Source organism: Pogona vitticeps, chromosome 3 (genome assembly GCF_051106095.1).
Source record: "Pogona vitticeps strain Pit_001003342236 chromosome 3, PviZW2.1, whole genome shotgun sequence".
Taxonomy (NCBI): domain Eukaryota; kingdom Metazoa; phylum Chordata; class Lepidosauria; order Squamata; family Agamidae; genus Pogona; species Pogona vitticeps.
Genome location: NC_135785.1, coordinates 74132211 through 74152135, shown reverse-complemented (window position 1 = coordinate 74152135; position 19925 = coordinate 74132211). Strand labels below are relative to the sequence as shown.

General features: G+C 39.5%; 1 protein-coding gene across 2 annotated transcripts in view; it reads right to left on the bottom strand.

Annotated features, from left to right (window-relative positions):
- DOCK1 (dedicator of cytokinesis 1) overlaps positions 1 to 19925 on the bottom strand; it is a 489282-nt gene that overhangs the window by 92156 nt on the left and 377201 nt on the right. For both annotated transcript variants that reach the window (XM_078391202.1, XM_020791492.3), the window contains exons 34-36: positions 12399 to 12484; positions 12054 to 12210; positions 1794 to 1834 (exon numbers count right to left, since the gene is read on the bottom strand). In XM_078391202.1, coding sequence (XP_078247328.1) covers positions 1794 to 1834; positions 12054 to 12210; positions 12399 to 12484 — 284 coding nt within the window. The remainder of the gene's footprint in view (positions 1 to 1793; positions 1835 to 12053; positions 12211 to 12398; positions 12485 to 19925) is intronic.

Genomic DNA, 19925 nt, shown 5'->3' with positions numbered 1-19925 from the left:
CTTTGGCTGCAGAGAATATAATCAGTCTGATTTCGATATTGCCCATCTGGTGATTTCCATGTATAGAGTCGCCTCTTGTGTTGTTGGAAAAGAGTGTTTGTGATGACCAGCTTGTTCTCTTGACAAAACTCTATTAGCCTTTGCCCTGCTTTATTTTGAACTCCAAGGCCAAACTTTCCTGTTGTTCCTTTTATCTCTTGACTCCCTACTTTAGCATTCCAGTACCCTATAATGAGAAGAACATCTTTCTTTGGTGTCAGTTCTAGAAGGTGTTGTAAATCTTCATAAAATTGTTCAATTTCAGTCTCCTTAGCAATGGTGGTTGGTGCATAAACTTGGATTACTGTGAAAGGTCTGCCTTGGATTCGTATTGACATCATTCTATCATTTTTGAGATTGTATCCCATTACAGCTTTTCCCACTCTTTTGTTGACTATGAAGACTACTCCATTCCTTCTACGGGATTCTTGCCCACAATAGTAGAGATGATAATAATTTGCCCATTCCTGTCCATTTTAGTTCACTGATGCCCAGGATGTCGATGTTTATTCTCGCCACCTCCTGTTTAACCACCTCCAGGTTACCAAGTTCATAGATCTTACATTCCAGGTTCCTTTGCAGTATTTTTCTTTCCAACCTTGGACTTTCCTTTCACTTCCAGGCACGTTCACAGCTGAGCGTCCTTTCAGCTTTGGCACAACCACTTCATTAGCTCTGGAGCTACTTGTAGTTGTCCTCCGGTCTTCCTCAGTAGCATATTGGATGCCTTTCGACCTGAGGTGCCCATCTTCCAGCGTCATATCTTTTAGCCTTTTGTTTCTGATCATGGGGCATTCTTGGCAAAGATACTGGAGTGGCATTGCCATTTCCTACTCCAGGTGGATTGCGTTTAGTCGGAACCCTCCACTATGACCTGTCCGTCTTGGGTGTCCCTGCACGGCATAGCCCATAGCTTCCCTGAGTTACTCAAGCCCGTTCGCCACAACAAGGCAGCAATCCATGAAGGGGCATACAAAGACACTGCCATGCAATTACTGACAGTAATAGCTGCATTTTCCTGAACATGCTATATGGACATATGGTGTACATTTGAGAAAGAGCCCTAGGAGCGGGAGTGTGCCCAGTATGAAAACAAAAGGTAGGCTATGAGATTGTTGTTGTTGTTCTTGTTGTGTGTTGTCAAGTCACCTCTGATTTGTGGAGACCATCTGAATGAGCAACCTTAAAAATGTCCTGTCCTCAACAGTCCTGCTCAGCTCTTGTAAATTTAAGTCTGTGACTTCTTTTAGGAAGTTAATCCATCTTGTATTTGGTCTTCCTCTTTTCCTGCTGCCTTCAACCTTTCCCAGTATTTTTTCACAGAAATTCTTGCCTTCTCATGATGTGTGCAAAAGTATGAAAGCCTCCGTTTCATCATTTTTGTTTCCAGAGATAAGAGATGGGACTACTACATCTACTCTTATATATCATATCCCAATACATATGTTGATTTGTATGGTGAAAACTTATATAGTATATCATATATTATATGATAGACTTCACAGCACAGCCACTGAGGAATGAGACAACTTTCCTGTTTCTTACTGTAGAGTTTTTGTTTCAGAGAACATAAGGTTGAACATGACAAGATGTGAACAAGATGCTTTCAATTTGTATATCAAACAGATGGATGGATGAATGGATGGATGAATAAACTTATAAATCATACTAGTTTTTTTCTGTTCTTTTTATTTGAGCAATCCTTACCTCTTTTGTCTAAAAATACCCAAATACTTATTTGTATATTTACAAACCTTATGTACATTTCTTCTCTTTCAATTTCTTTGTAGAAATTCTGAAAAAGAAGAAGCATATATTAGAAACTTATAACTACATAACAACACCCCTAAATCTATTATATGAAACTTGCTTCTGATACAACACATGTTTTCTTTTAATTATGAACTATGAAATCACCCGGGCTTTTTTATATCTCATGGCAAACATTCCGCATCTCCATGATAGAGCATTTGCAAGTCATACACCATTAGCTTTTCTCAGCTTTGTAATGTACAAAGCCTCACAGTAGTAAAATATAATTTAAAATGTCAAAGCAATAATAGTAATAAATCATGTATTCCTGAATCTAAAGGTTTAAAAAGATGCTTTAGTGCCAAACTAGACATAAAATTAACTTTGTCATTTTTTTGCATCGTGCAGTTTTGTTTTGCTCTAAATACAAGCAGCATCATGGAATGGAACTTATAATTACTGAGATCCCAATAAAAAGGGAGAAATATGTATCTCACCCTTCTCCTGCTGCAACGCTGAAGGAAATTCTTGTTTCCACTGAGAAGAAGAATCTACTGCCAACCACATGGGACCCCTCCTCTAATTAATGGTACATTCAGATAAGTTTTTTGGAAGATAGGAGAACTGTTCATATTGAGAGATGTATTGAGTACCTTGAAGCAACAGTTAAAGACCAATGACTTCATCACAAGACGCTATGAATTTATGAATGAATTTATGAATAAATAAATTCATAGCATCTTGTGTTGAAGTCACAGGTCTTTAACTGTTGTGTCAATGTATTCAATATATCTCTCACGACAAGAGAATATCTGCATTTGTACCAATCTCTTTAATTGGGTTCCTCTATTCTATATACTGTATTTTTCCATTTATAAGACAATCCCCCTTTTCTAAGCCCAAATTTGAAAATTTGATCCCTGTTTTTCCCTTCCTTTTGCTAAGCCCCGTGGCTTAGCAAAAGGAAGGGGAAAGTAGGGATCAAAGGAGATCACTGAGCCTGCAACCAGTGGTCAAGGCAGCAGCAGCAGGACAGCCAGCAGCTGTCAAATGGGTAGTCACGCTCCGTCGCCTCTCACTGCTGCCCATTGACTGCCACTGCCTGATCGCAAGGAGAAAACCTCTGGATGGGGCGATCAGGCAGCGCAGGCAGCAGTCAATGGGGAGCTGCAAGAGGTGACCAAACCCAGCTGCTTCATTTTATACACGGAAAAATACGGTATTATTTTTTTTCGATTTCTAGTATTTTTAAATGGTCTTTTCTAACAAAAACTCAAGATATATTAAATAAAAATACACAATTTACAAAGCAAACGCAGCAACAACTCAAATGATATAAAATATAAAACACCCTCCGGTAATATTTGTATTTAAATTTTTAATTTGTATTTAATTTGTTTTTGTTTTTTGTTTTTAACCTGCTACAACTATCTTAAGTATTCTAAACCTGTTGATTTTCCTAGAAACATCACTACTGTCAGAGCTTGGAAAAGTTATTTTTAAAAAAATTAAAACTGGCAAAGTGGGCTGGGGACTCCCTGAATTGTATTCCAAAATAATAATTTCTCCTAGCTATGATTACCATCCTGCTTGCTGCTTTTAAACCTTGATTTTCACTGTATTACCGCTCACTTTACTACACTGTCCAATATAAGAGTTAGCTGGGTGAATAAGGAAGGGTATAAGAGACTGTAATGTGACCAAAGTCAAAAGGAGCATAAAAAAGTAGAGATAGTCCATAAGAGCCAATAGTGAGAGGCTGAATTAACTGAGGTGTTTTGGCTCCCTCTCAAGCGTCAATGGCGGTCTGTGCTTGTTTTGATCTTTACAGTGCAAAATACTGAAATCTGCCAACAAAGCCCTGCTCCAGATCCCATTATTTCTAGAATTATCTTAACAAATATAATGTTTTTCGATGGCGTCCTGGGGACTTTGGAGCATCCTCCGCTTGTTTTCCTCTCATGCCTGGCAACATTTCCAGGCAGACACCAACAATTTTAGTGCTTTTGTGTTCTAATGCTTAGTGTTGTAGCAGCTTTATTTTCAGGGTGTCCTTGCTGTTCTTTCATATTTTGATCTAGCTGACAGAGTTTTTGTGTGCTTGCTTTAGACTGAGCTTGGAAAACATTGCTTAGACAAGATTCCAAAACACAACTTCCAGATTTTTTTTTTAAAAAAAGAAATTTGGTATTGGCTTCAAATTCTTTTTTCTTCTGCCAACAACTCTGTAAGTGAAAAGCTGCATATAAGTGCAAAGCACAAGCTGAACCAAAGATTAATTCCTCCTAATCTAGGAATACTCATGAAGAAACTTGCATATGCAGAGATATGGCCATTAGTTTGACAGAGAACATAAGAGGGCAAAAGGTAGGAAACACCTTTCCTCTAAGATAGGAGAAAATGTGCTTGTATGGAAAAGTGGGAATATTATTTTGGCAATACTGATGCAAAACTGAAAGGAATAAAAGTACTACTGGGGCCACAAGCACTCCTTCCATTTTTATTTTTTACTCACAAATAAATGATATATGGAAAATGAAAGAGTTGTGGCTATTGCTTGAAAGCAGTTCAAACTGCAAAGGTAGTTTTATTATTTATCCCACCTTTCTTCCAAGGGGCTTAAGAGAGTGTATGTAGCTCTCCTCTTCCCCACTTAAGATAGTGCTGTCGAGCAATGATAGCAAGACGAATGGAAGAGGAGATGGGAGCTGAACTAAAGCAATAAGTAACCATGTCCACCTCATACCCTTCTAAGATGTGCAGAAGAATGGAACCTCAAGCTAAAGTGTTAAACTACACCAACAGGAAAGGAGACAAGATTTGCCTTCAAATGTTTCTAGGCACTTTGTTTTCACTGTAACGGAAAGTGTTGCATGTGCACCCAACTGTAACGATAATTTCAGATGAAATCCATGGTATGTAGCTATGTGAAATATAAAAATCACATCCAGAGTATCTAAAGAAAAGTTTTGCATAAATCTAGAGGGAGAAGTATATTAAGTGATGAATGAGCTGGGTTCAGAGATATACAGTGCACATAAAAGTTCTCAGTGCGGTGGGACATCTTTCATTTCTGCCTTACTTATTGAATTGCACATATTGTTATCAAAAAATAAAACACAACAAATCACTGCTTCTTTCGGAGTTTCAAAACACATTGTAATTCCAAAGTATCCACAGAATAAAAGTACTACAGTAGACCTTTAGAACAGTCTGTTTTTGGCAGTAAACTGTATTAAGGTGAGTCCAGGGGACTGATAGAACTTTTTTTATGAAAAGGATCTCTCTAGGTCTGTATAATTGAGAGGCTATCTTTTTTAATGGGCACTAATAAAAGATGATTGACTAGAGAACCCATTTACACTTCAGGTTAAATATATAAAAAGATGGCCTTGAATAAATATTAAGACTTTGGAAACAGATATGAATTAGTAATAACTTTTCAAATTACTAGCAGTAGCTTGTAATGTTTCTTTATAAATTTGTACAGTGTTTATTTCTGCATCTGTTTGGAAAAGTATATGGTGTATGTATCTGTATGGAAAAGCGGGAAGATTATTTTGAAAATACTGACGCAAAAAGTGAAAGGAACAAGAGTATTAGTGGAGCCACAGGGACTGCCTCCCTTTTTATATTTTACTTACAACTAAATAATACATGGAAAATGAATATGCTATATTGAGATGTCAGACAGCATATAAACTGAACATTATTTGTATTTAGATTTTAAGAATAACGGTGAAATCTAGGAAAGTAATAATATTAAGGTGTGTTTTTTTACTGAAAATTACAGGATGTTAGAAAGTTTAACCCTCTCACTGTAGCATGAATCATTTATAAGCTGCAACCTGTGATTAATCATATCAGTTTAACTTCATACACCTTCTCTTAGCAATAAGCTCATACAACTGGCAAAAGTAAATATTATGTGCCATCAAGTTGATTCTGATTTATGGCAACTCCTAGGGCTGATCTCTCTCTTTCTCCCCCCTCCCTACTAGCAATCTACTGGACAAAGAAGTGAGGAAAGGAAACAGAGGTTAGCAGGAAAGAAAAACAAGACTGCCCACTTTTGCCTCTGGGCCACCTACTACTCATTAAGGGTGTGCAGTTTTGTATATAGCTTCCTTGTTTGTGAAAACAGAAACAGACTAGGCAGAAGTAAATAGCTGGAAACAAACTGTAACTTGTGTTTCTGGTCTGCACCTCCCAGAAGTCTGCTTGGAACATTCCTGGAGAATTCTGGGAGTCACAGTCTAAGGCATATGAAAGAGCACATCCCTACTGCTCACTTCAGCACCAGCCACTGCTGGCATGTATCTCTGTGGAATTCTGCTATAAACTGCTGAGAGAGTGTTTGTACTATGCAGTGGTATACAAACAGGAAGGAAGGAAGGAAGGAAGGAAGGAAGGAAGGAAGGAAGGAAGGAAGGAAGGAAGGAAGGAAGGAAGGAAGGAAGGAAGGAAGGGCCACTCCTGATAAAGAATGATTGCACAATCTAAATTTCAATCAATTAATAATGTGAGACTATGAATATGCACACAGTGAAGGAGAGACCACTTCATAAAATGAGGCTCAAAAACAGTAAAAGGAAAAAAAACAATGCTCAATGTAAATCAGGAAAAATGATTTAAGGACTAAAAGATTTTATTGGGAACATATTTTCATGGACTGCCACCCACTTCTATGAAAGCTTCTGTTAAGTAAAACTTGTTAATCTTTATGATGCTGGGAGACTCTGTTGTTCTGGAAGCAATATACTAACATAATTACTCACTGGAAATGTCTGAATTAACTGGACATTTCGTACCAAGATGGACATTATAAAGGACAAAAGTAGTAGGGACCAAACAGTAGCAGAAGACATCAAGAAAAGGTGGCAAGAATACACAGAGGAATTATACCAGAAAGATCTGGATGTTCCAGACAACCCAGATAGTGTGGTTGCTGGCCTTGAGCCAGATATCCTGGAGAGTTAAGTCAAGTGGGCCTTAGAAAGCACCTTCCCAAAGAAGGGCAATGCCAAAGAATGATCCAACTACCGCACAATTGCACTTATTTCACACGCTAGCAAGGTTATGCTCAAAATTCTACAAGGTAGGCTTCAGCAGTATATGAATCAAGAATTCCCACAAGTACAAACTGGATTACAAAAGGGCAGAGGAACTAGAGACCAAATTGCTAACTTGCGCTGGATTAGGGAGAAAGCCAGAGAGTTCCAGAAAAACATCTACTTCTGCTTCATTGACTACGCAAAAGCTTTTGACTGTGTGGACCACAGCAAACTATGGCAAGTCCTTAAAGAAATGGGAGTGCCTGACCATCTTATCTTTCTCCTGAGAAATCTATATGTGGGACAGAAAGCAACAGTTAGAACTGGATATGGAACAACTGATTGGTTCAAAATTGGGAAAGGAGTATAACAAGGCTGTATATTGTTTCCCTCCTTATTTAACTTATATGCAGAAAACATCATGCAAAAGGCAGGACTGGATGAATCCCAAGCCATAATTAAGACTGCCAGAAGAAATATCAACAACCTCCGATATGCAGATGATACCACTCTGATGGCAGAAAGTGAGGAGGACTTAAAGAACCTCTTCATGAGGGTGAAAGAAGAGAGGGCAAAAAATGTTCTGAAGCTCAACATCAAAAAAACTAAGATCATGGCCACTGGTCCCATCACCTCCTGGCAAATAAAAGGTAAAGATATGGAGGCAGTGACAGATTTTACTTTCTTGGTCTCCATGATCACTGTGGATGGGGACAGCAGCCACGAAATTAAAAGACATCTGCTTCTTGGGAGGAAATCAATGATAAACCTAGACAGCATCTTAAAAAGCAGAGACATCACCTTGCCAACAAAAGTCTGCATAGTCAAAGCTATGGTTTTTCCAGTAGTGATGTATGGAAGTGAGAGCTGGACCATAAAGAAAGCTGACTGCCGAAGAATTGATGCTTTTGAGTTGTGGGGCTGGAAGAGACTCTTGGGAGTCCCCTGGACTGCAAGGAGAACAAACCTATCAATTCTAAAGGAAATCAACCCTGCGTGCTCACTGAAAGGACAGATCCTGAAGCTGAGGCTGCAATACTTTGGCCACCTCATGAGAAGAAAAGACTCCTTGGAAAATACCCTGATTTTGGGAAAGTGTGAAGGCAAGAGCAGAAGGGGATGACAGAGGATGAGATGGTTGGACAGTGTCATCAAAGCTACCAACATGAATTTGACCCAACTCCAGGAGGCAGTGGAAGACAGGAGGGCCTGGCGTGCTCTGGTCCATGGGGACACGAAGAGTTGGACATGACTTAATGACTAAACAACAACAACATCCCTGTACACGTGTCTAAAAACAAAGATGAATGATACACAGGTAATTACAGAGCAAATCAAATATGTCTGAGTTCCATGGGAACGCAAGGTATCAGTTCACTGGCAATACTGCTGAAACAAGGAGGGTATTACATTTAGGCTGGGGCAGGGAAAAAGGCCACAGACAGTCTTATTCATAATAAGCATTCCAAATGAGTAACAACCAAGAAGGAGTTCCATGGCTTCCCAGAAAGTTCAGGCAGCAGATCCCGTTTCTTTGCAGAATTGGACACTTCTCAATGAAAAGAAGACAAAACAATAGTCAAAGAGGCACTTTAGAGTTAATTCCAAGGAAGCAATCCTGATAGGGAGGGAGGTGATTTGACTGAAAGGGAAGGGGAACTAGGAAAAAGCAACAAAGCATAAAGCAACAGACAAGAGCAAAACAGGAAGAGTTGCACTAGAATACTTTGCAAGGAAACTTCTCTGTTTTCGTTCACAAACAGCTTCCCAAAGGTAGAAAGGATTAAAACAAGACAAAGGTCCAATGAAGTTGTTAGAGCATGAGGAGGCTTCTGATTTTCCTCAGGGATTAAGTCGCTCAAAGAGCAGAATTTCAGCCCTCTCTTGGGATGCCCATAGCAAATGACTGTGATGGGCATTTTGATTCTATCAAAAATTTCCAATTTACTCAATTTTCCATTCAGCCTCCTCAAAATAGGGACCTATATTCCTCACAGCACCCTGCTGGGCAAATGCTTTGGGGAACAAACTTAGTAACAGCTTGTACAACTGTCGTGTGTATCCTGCAGATATACTGAAGTTTCCCACATTGTATTTAAGTCTTCCCACAGGGTTGTTGTTTTTTTTTTAAAATGCTTTTGCAACCTCAAGAATTTGAGCAAAAATTATTTCTGACTGGTCAGTTAATTGCAATTTTGATATTTTAATATGAAATATCCATAGCTATATTTGGCCACTGTGGTACTCATTGTTTTTTATATGTTTTAATGCTTAGGATTCTTCTATCTTGAAATGAACTCTCTAGGAACTTGTACCTCAGAAATGTATCTTTTATGTTCTGGAAAGCTGCAGATGCCATTGGCTGAAAGCAATACAATATTATTGCCACTTTTACAAGCCAAACAAATCTCTAGTCCCTCTCATGCAATTGCCAAAGCAGACTGTAGCCTCTGAAAGTCTTCATGCTGTGGAAGAACTCTTGTCATTTTTAATAAACAGAAGTCAGATTTTATCACTGGATTTTCTTTTGCTTCTATTTGCAGTGTGCTTAGATGGATTATGACAGCAGAAGCAAGAGTGTAAACAGATTAATATACTTTAGAAGCAAGGATTTAGGGAATTGAAAATCGAGACAAACAGAAAAGACACAAGTTACAGAGAAGAGCAAGGAACATAAAGCTCTTTAATTTTTCTAGTTTGATAAAGGGCTCTAATGTCCTTTACAACTTTTCAGAAGCATTCCTAGTTCTGTTTTTCACTTTCTTGCCAAGATTCCAACAGGGAAAATCTTGTCAGTCTAATTCCACTCAGAAGAGCAAGGAGCTTCTTCTAAAAGCAATCTACGTGTCACTCCACAGATCACAATCAACACCAAGTTCCAAGAGTTCTTTCTTCTCCCCAAATTAAAAAGTACTTCTGCTATAGAAAGACAAAAGAAGGAACATCTGGGGTAGATATTTTCTTACATGACAGCTTAGTGTAGAGTCATCACTCATTTACTGTTGTACTGTAGTTATAAGAGGCAGGTATCATTTATACAAATGACTGAACATTTTTGAAGCCATGGCAAACATAACAAACCTTCAAGTAAGTTTTGAAACTGGTGGAAGTCTTTGACACATGTTATAGTATAGAGCCATAGTTGTGACCCAATGATTAGGCTGAATCAGCAAAACCAAATGCTGTCATTATAATTTGAATGAGATGGAATCTACTAACTGACAAAGAAGGTCTATTTATGTGTTACTTACACAAATAGATTTACCATGTTTAGAAGGGAACATCCAGCCCCTACTCTCTCTGTCACTGTATTCTCCATGTAGAAAGTATTGGGTCAGTAGAGGAAATGTTTCTGCTCACAGGCACAGATACCATGTGAGCAAGAACCATAGAAAATCACAGTTTTGCTTGCACTAAGACAGGCTTGTCCAACCTGTGGCCCAAGGGCCACATGCGGTCCAGGTCGGCTCATAATGCGGGCCAGTGCAATTTTTTATTTTTAAAGAAATTCCAAAGTTTCAAGTTACACTGCCGGCGCTTGTGGCCAGAGGGGGGCTGTGTGACTGCATTGCGCCATCCCCGTCAATAGGTGGACCCCCTCCCGGCCCCATAAAGCCACCGGAGTGGAAGCTGGCAGCCTCTGCTGTCTGAGACCGCAGCTGGCGGTAAGCGCCCTTGGAGCGGGGCTGCGGAGGATGGCTAGGGCTGCCCCCATGCGGCCCAAACCAAATTTATATGCAGCCCAAACCAAATTTTCATCTTCTAATGTGTCCCAGGGAAGGTGAAAGGTTGGGCACCCCTGCACTAAGAGCTTATATATGAGCAAGAACACTTCCTCTGTAGTTCTGTCAGAATCCATATAATGAAAGTGATGGCAAGGAGAGTAGGGATTAAGCATTCCCACTAAGTATGGCAATTCAATTTTTGTAGACAATGGCTGAGAGGAGCTTACAATGTTTGAATGAGGTACTCTTTAAATGTTTCTTTACTCACTTTGCAGTAACAGCAAATATTTACCTACTATATAGGATTTTTGTTCCAAGATGTCAGATGTAAGCAAAACTCTGAGTGAAAGCTTTACTGGATAATAGGGAGGTCTGTGTTATCTGTGGATATCCTGCATCGAGCAGGATTCAATCAGATGACCTTTAAGCTTATGTCCAATTCCATGACTCATGCAGATGCCATTGTTTGCCAGCTGGGTATATATAACATGGAATACTCAGTGCCAATTGCACAGTAATATCAGTTGCATAGGCCAAAATATCCCAGTAAACACAGAAATTTAGGACATGGCTACTATCACCGTAGCCCATGAAAGTCTTTATGCTGCTGCACAGCCCACAAGAACTACAATTTCTCAGCATTTGGGAGTCTGAGTAAACACGGCAAACCTTATATGTTAAACTAGAATTCATCATTATCATCAAAATCATCAAAACCAATTGCATATGTTGTAAAAATAAATCTGCACCAGAGAGATACAAAGTAGAAGGATGAAGTTGAAGACAGCTGGGAGTAGAACTAGAAAAGGCAAGAAAAGAACCTTGGAGAGGAAGGTCAACAAAGTAAGGAAGGTAGTTTGAATATGACTTAGGGGGCCAGGGCTTGAAAGGAATGAGAAATTTGAACAGTGACCTTGGAGGGGGAAGACTATCTTAAATGGCCAGGCAGGGTGAAGGGTTAACCACTGTCACTTTTCTCATGCCCTTACTGAAGGAACAGATGGTGCTATGCCCATCAAGCACTAAGTCAGGGATGGCCATTACTACCTCCATAGATCTGGGGAATGCACCTGCTCCTACAACCTCATTTGCCCAAAGCATTTTTACAAATGTTTTTTAAAGCTGAAAAAGTCCCTTCCACACTCTAGTGGTCAGTTCTTTAAAAAAGTAAAAAAAAAAAAAGGTTTGTGAGGGAGATTCGAGGGGCGCTAGCAAGGTTCAAAACATGGGGAAAAATTCCTCCATGACACTGAGAAGATGTGAAGGTGACTTTCTGAACCAAAGGCATTCTAAAAATATTTTTCAGATTCACATTTTACACAAATGATATTTGTCTAAATCTATGACTTCACTGTCTGAAGTCCACTAATTTTTCCACATTTGCTAAAAATCATAGTTTTTGTTTCCTCATCTAGACCTTGTTGATAAATTTACAAATCTGCTATCTATTATAAATTTAGTGAGATCATTTCTTCTCACTCACCAGCACATTGACAGTGCAGCTCATGCGATTTTCCTTGTTTTCATCGTGCATAATAGTTCTGTAGTCTAGAAGTCTCTCCATCAGCCGGACCACAAGCTTAACAAATGTTTCACCAGTTTTCGCAAGGTATTTGTGTTTCCTACAGTGTTCCAGGAGACTAAAAATATAATTGTAGATATCTTATTAATCATGTTTGGAAGCAGGCACTTGACCAAGCAGTTATTTGAAATATTTTGCATCATTAACAGATTTTAATTATTCTTAGGCTCCTAAGTTCACTGTAATCTAATTGGCATGTCCCTTGACAATGTTCCAACACAAATCCTACTGTTAACCAATACTTACATTTTTTCAAATAACACTTTATACTGTTCATCTCCTCTGCCTCCTTCGACTTCATGATCCAGCTTTGTGATGATCTCATTTTCAAACTATAATTAAACAGAGCAAGCGTAAATAATCAGCACAGCAAATATTTCATTTTATTACCACAGAAATCAATGGGTCATAGATTTGTTGAGGTTCACAACAAGAAATTTAACCACTGATTCTAAGCTTGATTGACTTTCAACAGTTTGAGATCTCCAATATTAAGCTATGCATAATGATCTGTTGCCCTAGGAGGAAATGGCTGCTCCTGTTGTTAAATGGAGCTTAGACAATAGCTTTAAAAACTAAATAAAGTGGCTGATTAGAGGAATAGAGGGGGTTGGAAAGAATACTCAAAGCAGGGCACACAATGTCCTTTACAATAATTAAGTACGAAATGCAAGCAGTTCAAGAGCACTATTACTGATGATATATAACACGTCAGGCTACATTGCCAGTTGCGTCACTTAGTTGGACAAGCACACTAACAGCTATCTGTCTGGACTTGACTCATGTAAGAACGCATCAGAGAGACAGCTTCAAAGTCATTTCAAAGTGGAGGTAGGAATTCTAAAGTTGAATCACCAAAGTAATAGTAATGTGGTTAAGGAAAGAGTATAACAGTCATAGTGATAAAAACTATTGTGGCAGAAATACACTAAACTGGATGGTAGAATTACTATAAGTAACAGAAGCAACTGGTAATCAATTAATTTTTTTTTTCACATACTCACATATTATTATACGTATGCTGCCATTAGTATAGTACAATTCAAGTGGTAGTTGCATAATCAGAAATACAGACCCATTCCCAGGTACAATTTGAAGAATTTATTTTAACTAGAGATGGGGACGAATATAAGCCAATTTGTCAAATATTCATTGATCTGTATTCATAAAAATATAAATCTAGATGAATGTGGCTGGACAAATATTTCCTCGGTTTTATTCGTCAATCTGTTGATCCTTTAATATTTGTATATTAGGACCTCGATACTTGGTGGAACGCCTTCTCCCACCAAGATCTACCCGTGTCACTCGTGCGAGCCAGGAGGTGAGGCTGAGGAGCCTAACGCCGAGAGAGGCCCGGAAGGAGAAGACCAGAAATCGGGCCTTCTCGGCGGTGGCTCCTCGTCTCTGGAACAACTTACCTCCTGAGATTCGCGTGGCTCCCTCGCTGGACATTTTTAAGAAACAACTAAAAACATTGATGTATAGGCAGGCTTTCCCAACAGAAAACTCCTGACGATTTTTCTTTTCTTATATCTTTCTTTGATTTCTATTTTAGTCTAGGTGCAATGTTTTAAAATTATATTGTTTCTTTTATTGTAAGCCGCCTAGAGTGGGCTAATATGTCCAGATAGGCGGGATAGAAATAAAATAAAATAAATAAATAAATAAATAAATAAATAAATAAATAAATAAATAAATAAATAAATAAATAAATAAATAAATAAATATATATATATATATTCGTTAGCTTTTGGGGAGTCTCTCTGAGCTTGCTAGTGCCAATTTTGGTGCCAAGTCTTGGCGAATCAGGACACAGATCATGGATTGGCATGTTGGGCAGCCAATAGCGCTGCCGAAAGGTGCTGAGAGGCTGTATATAAGCTTTTCCCCTCCAGGCGTTGTGCACTTCTGTTCATGCTCTCCGGAGTGAGAACAGTTGCCCCGCTGCTGGCTTGCTGTTACTCTGGTGGTTTGGTTTCACTTTTGTGGTGGCAAAGCAAACGAACACGTTGCTTATATTTTTCTTTTTCAAAATTATCATTCATCATCAGCATCATCAATAACTGTACTGGGAATTTGGGAAGGGATTTTCAGGTAGCTTAGGCTACTTCAAAGGGATTTTTCAAACTTTTTCCCCCTGGAGGCTTGTGTCTTGTGTGTCATCTGCAGGCAAGTGGAGGCTTGCATCTGAGGCACAGTGGGTGGGTGGGAATTTGTTGGTGTGACTTGTGTGTGTGTGTTTAGCTTGGCAGGACTACATTATTCAATCAGTTTTCAAAAGTTTAGTTTTGAACTTGGGAGGCTTGCATCTCAGGCACAGTGGGTGGGTGGTGTAGCTGGATCAATCCTTTTTTCTCCTTTCCCCTAAAACAAAATTGGTGTGATTTGTGTGTGTGGGTGCACCTGTCTCTGACTGAGACTTAGCTGGCAGGGCTTTTCTTTTTGGATTTTTTTGGATTTTCATTCAGCTACAGTGAGTCGGGAGGTATTTTTAGTAATTACATTATACTGAGGGGGGGTTGTTTAGGTAGGGAGGTCACATTTTAGTAGAAGAATTAGTCCACCACCCCATCATTCAAAAAATAAAATTTGCGGTCACTCCCTCTCTCCATTGTTTTTATTGTTTTTATTGTTTTTATTGTTTTTATTGTTTTTATTATTATTATTATTATTATTATTATTATTATTATTATTATTATTATTATTATTATTATTATTATTATTATTATTATTATTATTAGTTTAGCTGGTTTGTTAGGCAGGCAGTAGAAAATAAAGGGATTTCTTCATGGCCAATCCAAGGGGAAGAAAGCTGTGAAACTACATAGGCTAGGCAGTGGCAGCATATCCATCACCACCACGTGTACATCTACTACCACCACCACGACCACCACTGTTCCTCCTCCAGTGGCCTTGGAGGCAGGCAAGGAAACAGATATTCCAGATGTGCATAAGGAACTGCCACTCCTCTTCCTAGATGATTCTGAGGAGTTACCGGTTTTTTCTGAAGATCCTCAGTCTGATTTGGAACCAGTAAGGGCAGGGCAGGCTTCACACTTCCCCTCCACCCAAGTCCCCAGAGTCATCTGTTCCCTCCTCCCAGACCAGCAGCACCCCTGGGACAGACAGTTCTTCCCAGGCCAGCAGTCAGGGGCAGGCAGTGGGTCCTCGTTTGGGCAAACATGGCAGAGGGGCGATGACCCACGGCTGGCACACTGCAATGCCTGCCTTGTGGTGGTCCGCAGGGGGCCAGACCCCAGGCATCTCTCCTCCACTGCCCTCCACCAACATCTGGAGAGGCACCACCAGACTGGCCATCTTGGCATCCAAGCCTAAACCTTCTCTTGGCACACCCGGAGCTTGTCCCAGCACCCCCAGACATGACTAGAGCATCAGCGAAACCCCTCTTGGCACACACAAAGCCTGTCCCCATCACCGAACAGGGCAAGAGGATTTCATGGATTTCATCATTTGTTATGAAACAGAAAAGGTGAGTTGGGGAGCCTATGAAGACAACATTGCCATGTACAAATTTCTAACTGGTCAATTTTGAGTTGTAAGTTACCTCCACCCTCAGCAACTGTGGAAGATAAATTTTAATGGTCAATTCACAGCCACAAGGATGGCATAGTTCTGTTATAATCTAGATGGTTACAGGTATCCATTGTGGTGTTGTGGATATTTTTCAGAATATGCACTTTGAAAATGTTGACAATTTGCTTTCATGCTTGAGGACTATCAGTATCTTATTACATCCTGGTCCTCCAGCTGGTGGAGTCTACCAGGCTGAATTTACAAGATGGTTAATGTCTCATTAAGAGAAGGGTAGTTCCAGCAGCCCTGAAGGTGGCAGTAATGAACAGCTGTTTAAAGATTAGTTTCCTTCTAGTTACACATTTAAAATTTCTGAGCACCAGCTTGAAGCAAGTGATATCAGGTATAAATGCACCTGCCCTTTACCATGCATTAAAGATAAGAAAAACTCTGTTCTTGAAGGATGCACAATTGTTTTTGGAGGAATTTTTTTTTTGCAACATCACACTGAGGAAAGAAATGTTGATGTCTATTCTTTGACATCAACTCAGTATTTGAAGCCCAGATAAATTTGCAACAGGCAAAATCCACTAAAGCAGAGTGGTAGGTAGAAAACCTAAGACACAATAGGAAGTTTGCAGACATGTACTTAACCTTACTATGGGCAACTGTGGCCCTCCAGATGATTTTTGGAGTGTAATGACCTTAATTCCCCACCACTGGTTATGCCGTCAAGGTGCTGATGGAAGATGCAGCTGAAAAACATCTGGGCAATCATAGTTGCCCACCTCCGTTATGGGGGAAGAAATTTTTTTCTCATTGTATTTGTGAACAACTGTATCACCAGAGAGCAATTGCCAACAGGATTTCAGACATCTGTTCATTCTTTAATCATGACACTGTTTCTTGACTTTGTACGTTTGCCTGTTACGCAAACAATGCCAAAATCCACAAACTGTGAGTTGTCAGTATAGCTTTCCAAGGCATTTATGGTTATATCTGCAAAATGCCTCTCACAAAGAAAAGAGAGAAAAAGAGATATCTGCCTATTGCAAATGCAAGTGTAGGTAATACTGTTATTGGACCTCTAAAAGAAATTCTCAATTTTTTTTAGAAGTACAAGTTGTGTTAATAAAAAGTCAGAGCTGCATCTACAGTGCTGTCATGTTCTGTTTCAGATACACAGAAACAGAATATGACAATTCTTTTAGGCCCCATGGCATGGGAGATGAGGGAGAAAAAAATCATCACCCTATATACAGTACCTCAGAATACATTATCCCTTATTATATTACAAAGCACTAAATAGTATCTTCAAATGTAACCAGTTTATAATTATACAACAGATAGGAAAGCAGGACTAGGGTGAGTAAGAAAAGGAATTTTAAAAAATGGTGTCGTCCCTCTTCTAGACAATTCTTCTCATCATGTTCTTCTTCACAAATGTGAAGGTTCACAGGTAATCATGCAGACTGCACACTGATCCCTCTTGCACTTATGCCAAGGGTCTCAGGTGTGGGCATCTATATATTCCATACAAGAGTTTGTTTTTGCTGTTTTACAAAGTTAAGCCTGCAAAATTGAGGGGGAGAGAAGGGACCCATCCATAAAAACGGATTAAAATGCAACAGCAGGGCAAGTTGTTTTTTTGGCCTTCTGTGCCCTGAGTGAGGCAACAGTTCTTTAATGTAATAAATGTACTGGTTCTAGAAAGGAAATTAAAATGAGAAGAGGAGGAATAATCCAATCCACCCTCTCGCAGCACAAGCTCAAAGGTACTTCCCTGTAGTGCAAGGGGCATGCCAAGCAGTAGTTTAAAGCAATATAGTAAAAGAAGAAAGCCACAAATCTTCACAGTTTCTCTAATGAGGTACCAAAATGGAATTGCCTTCTTTGACACTTGCTGCAGAAATTATCCGCTGGCTGATTATCTATTCGTACAAGATTGCTGGGATATAGAGGGGAAAATAGTTTCTTATAAAGCATCTCTGACATTTTGATGACACCAAACCACTCACTCATGGGAAACTAAATGAAAAATTGCTTAAAGTTTTGCTTTAAGATATTGTGGCCATGTTGGTCTCATTTGGGAAACAAAAAGAAGTAAATATGGAATTTTTTTACAGTGTTCTTGAGCCATAAACAGGGTTCTATGATTGGAAGCTTCCAAGTCGTCTCCAACTAGAACTGACGGAATGCAGGGACTCTTGGTGTTATAGCAGCCGGTGCAAGTCAAGAGTTGTTAATCTGACACCCAGGCCATTTCCCTAGTCTGCAGAGATCAGGCTTTTATCTGAACACATCCTTTATTTGATCCAAATTCATTTTAATGATAACAAACCATGAGAGAAAACCAGGGCACTTGGATTGCCCTTCCATACTTTAAAATGCAATCACTTGGTCATAGTTTCCCCTATGAGGCTAGGATGTACAGTACTTAATTCTTAGTAATTCCTTCTAAATGTACATCTCTATAATTATATAATTAGCACATGCAAATCTTATTTAAATCTGTGTCATCTTTCATCTTCTATTTTGCTTATCCATAATTGGCTGTTATTTTCCCAATTCAGTTTATGAAGTGAAGCATGCTGGTAGACTGTCACAACTGCAGATAATCTTCTACCTTTCTCTATCCTTCGTTTGGGGACTCTGTAAGGGGGTGGAGGGTAGGGATCAACATTAATTTAAGTAATGGTTGACAAGCAGCTAGGAGAGCAGACAGGAGATCAATTTAACTACAATAATGTGCTAACCGTAGAGGGCTACATCCCTTTCACAGAACACAAATATTCAGGTGACCCATTCACTCAGATTATAGGTCACCGGCCAACTCAGCAGCAACCCATTCCCTAAGATCTGGAGGACAAACCCTAAAAGCATGAGTGGATTCCTGTGTGTTATTGTGTGATGTCCAGACAAGGCAGGCAATGATGGAAGCAGAATTTTTTTCCAGGCTTTGCACAATTGTTGCCACGACCTGTACGATAATGAGATTCCTGGATCATGGTGAGAGTGCTTCACTCCTTGCTTTGTTCCAAATGGCACAATGGATCTACTGTAGGATTCTCAAGAGCAAGGAGAGGGGGCTAGGGAGACCTGGTCAGTGCATGCACTTGGGCCCATTGTGTTAGTCGGAGCAACAAACAGCTTCACTCTGAGCCAAAGAGCCCAGGTGCCAGGTGATTATAGCTGGATTTGGATGCCAAGATTTTAAAGCCACCCACCTGACTCCAAAATCAAACTATCTCTCTCTGCCTCATGAAGTGGAGGAGCAATTCCCTAACCAGTGTCTTAAAACCTGACAACCCAAGTCTATCTAAAAGGATAGCTGATGACAATGTGCAATTAAGATGATAGGGGCCAAAATGCAACATTATGATGGAGGTGCATGAGGGATTTGTGTTGTGCTTCTTTCTTACTTTTTTTCATCTGTCTGGTTTGTTCTTTTTGCTTTGTCTGACTTTTCTTCCTTTATGAGTTTTATGTTCCCTATGGCTGTGATCACCTCAAACAACCCACTTGCACCTTTTCATATTTGACTCATCGTAATATGATTTTTTTGTCTAGATTTTTTCTGCTGTTACCCAGTCCCACTTCCCAACCCACACAACATTCAGAGACTTTACTCCCTCATTCCTATTTCTTTCTTTGGTCTTGTTTTAAGATCCAAACTATGTCATTAATCCCCTACCTCCCTACTCCTTTCATTTATGTGCTACAGCATATAAAAGACCTTCATGCGCTTTGTAGCAGAGTTTTATGTCCAGACTTAATTATTTATATGTCTTTTCCTTGGAGACAAGAGCCTCTCCTCAAATTTCAGTCACAACTGCTGCTGGAAGTTGGAAGCCACCATGAAGACCAAGCTGGGATAAAAATGCTTAACTGTAAACAAAGGATGTAAACATCTGACATCCTTCAGAAGCTACACTAAAAGAGGGGAAAAGTAGCACAAAGATTTTAACAAAAGAATGTGAAAAGTTCTAGGCTGAATATGATTAATTTAATTGTTAAAGACAGGTGATGCTCATTCTTCACAAGTTGAGATTTGGCAAAACACTAGAAATGTAAATAATTTCTGCTGCCTAATAATAAAACTCTCTGTAACAGTTTTCAGACAGGCAGCCTGTGGCGATCTACCCTTTGTTGCCCCTATTTATTTGGACCTCACAATGGTACACCCCTTTCACGCTGCCACCAGGTATTCTCCTAATACCAACTTATGTCACAGGT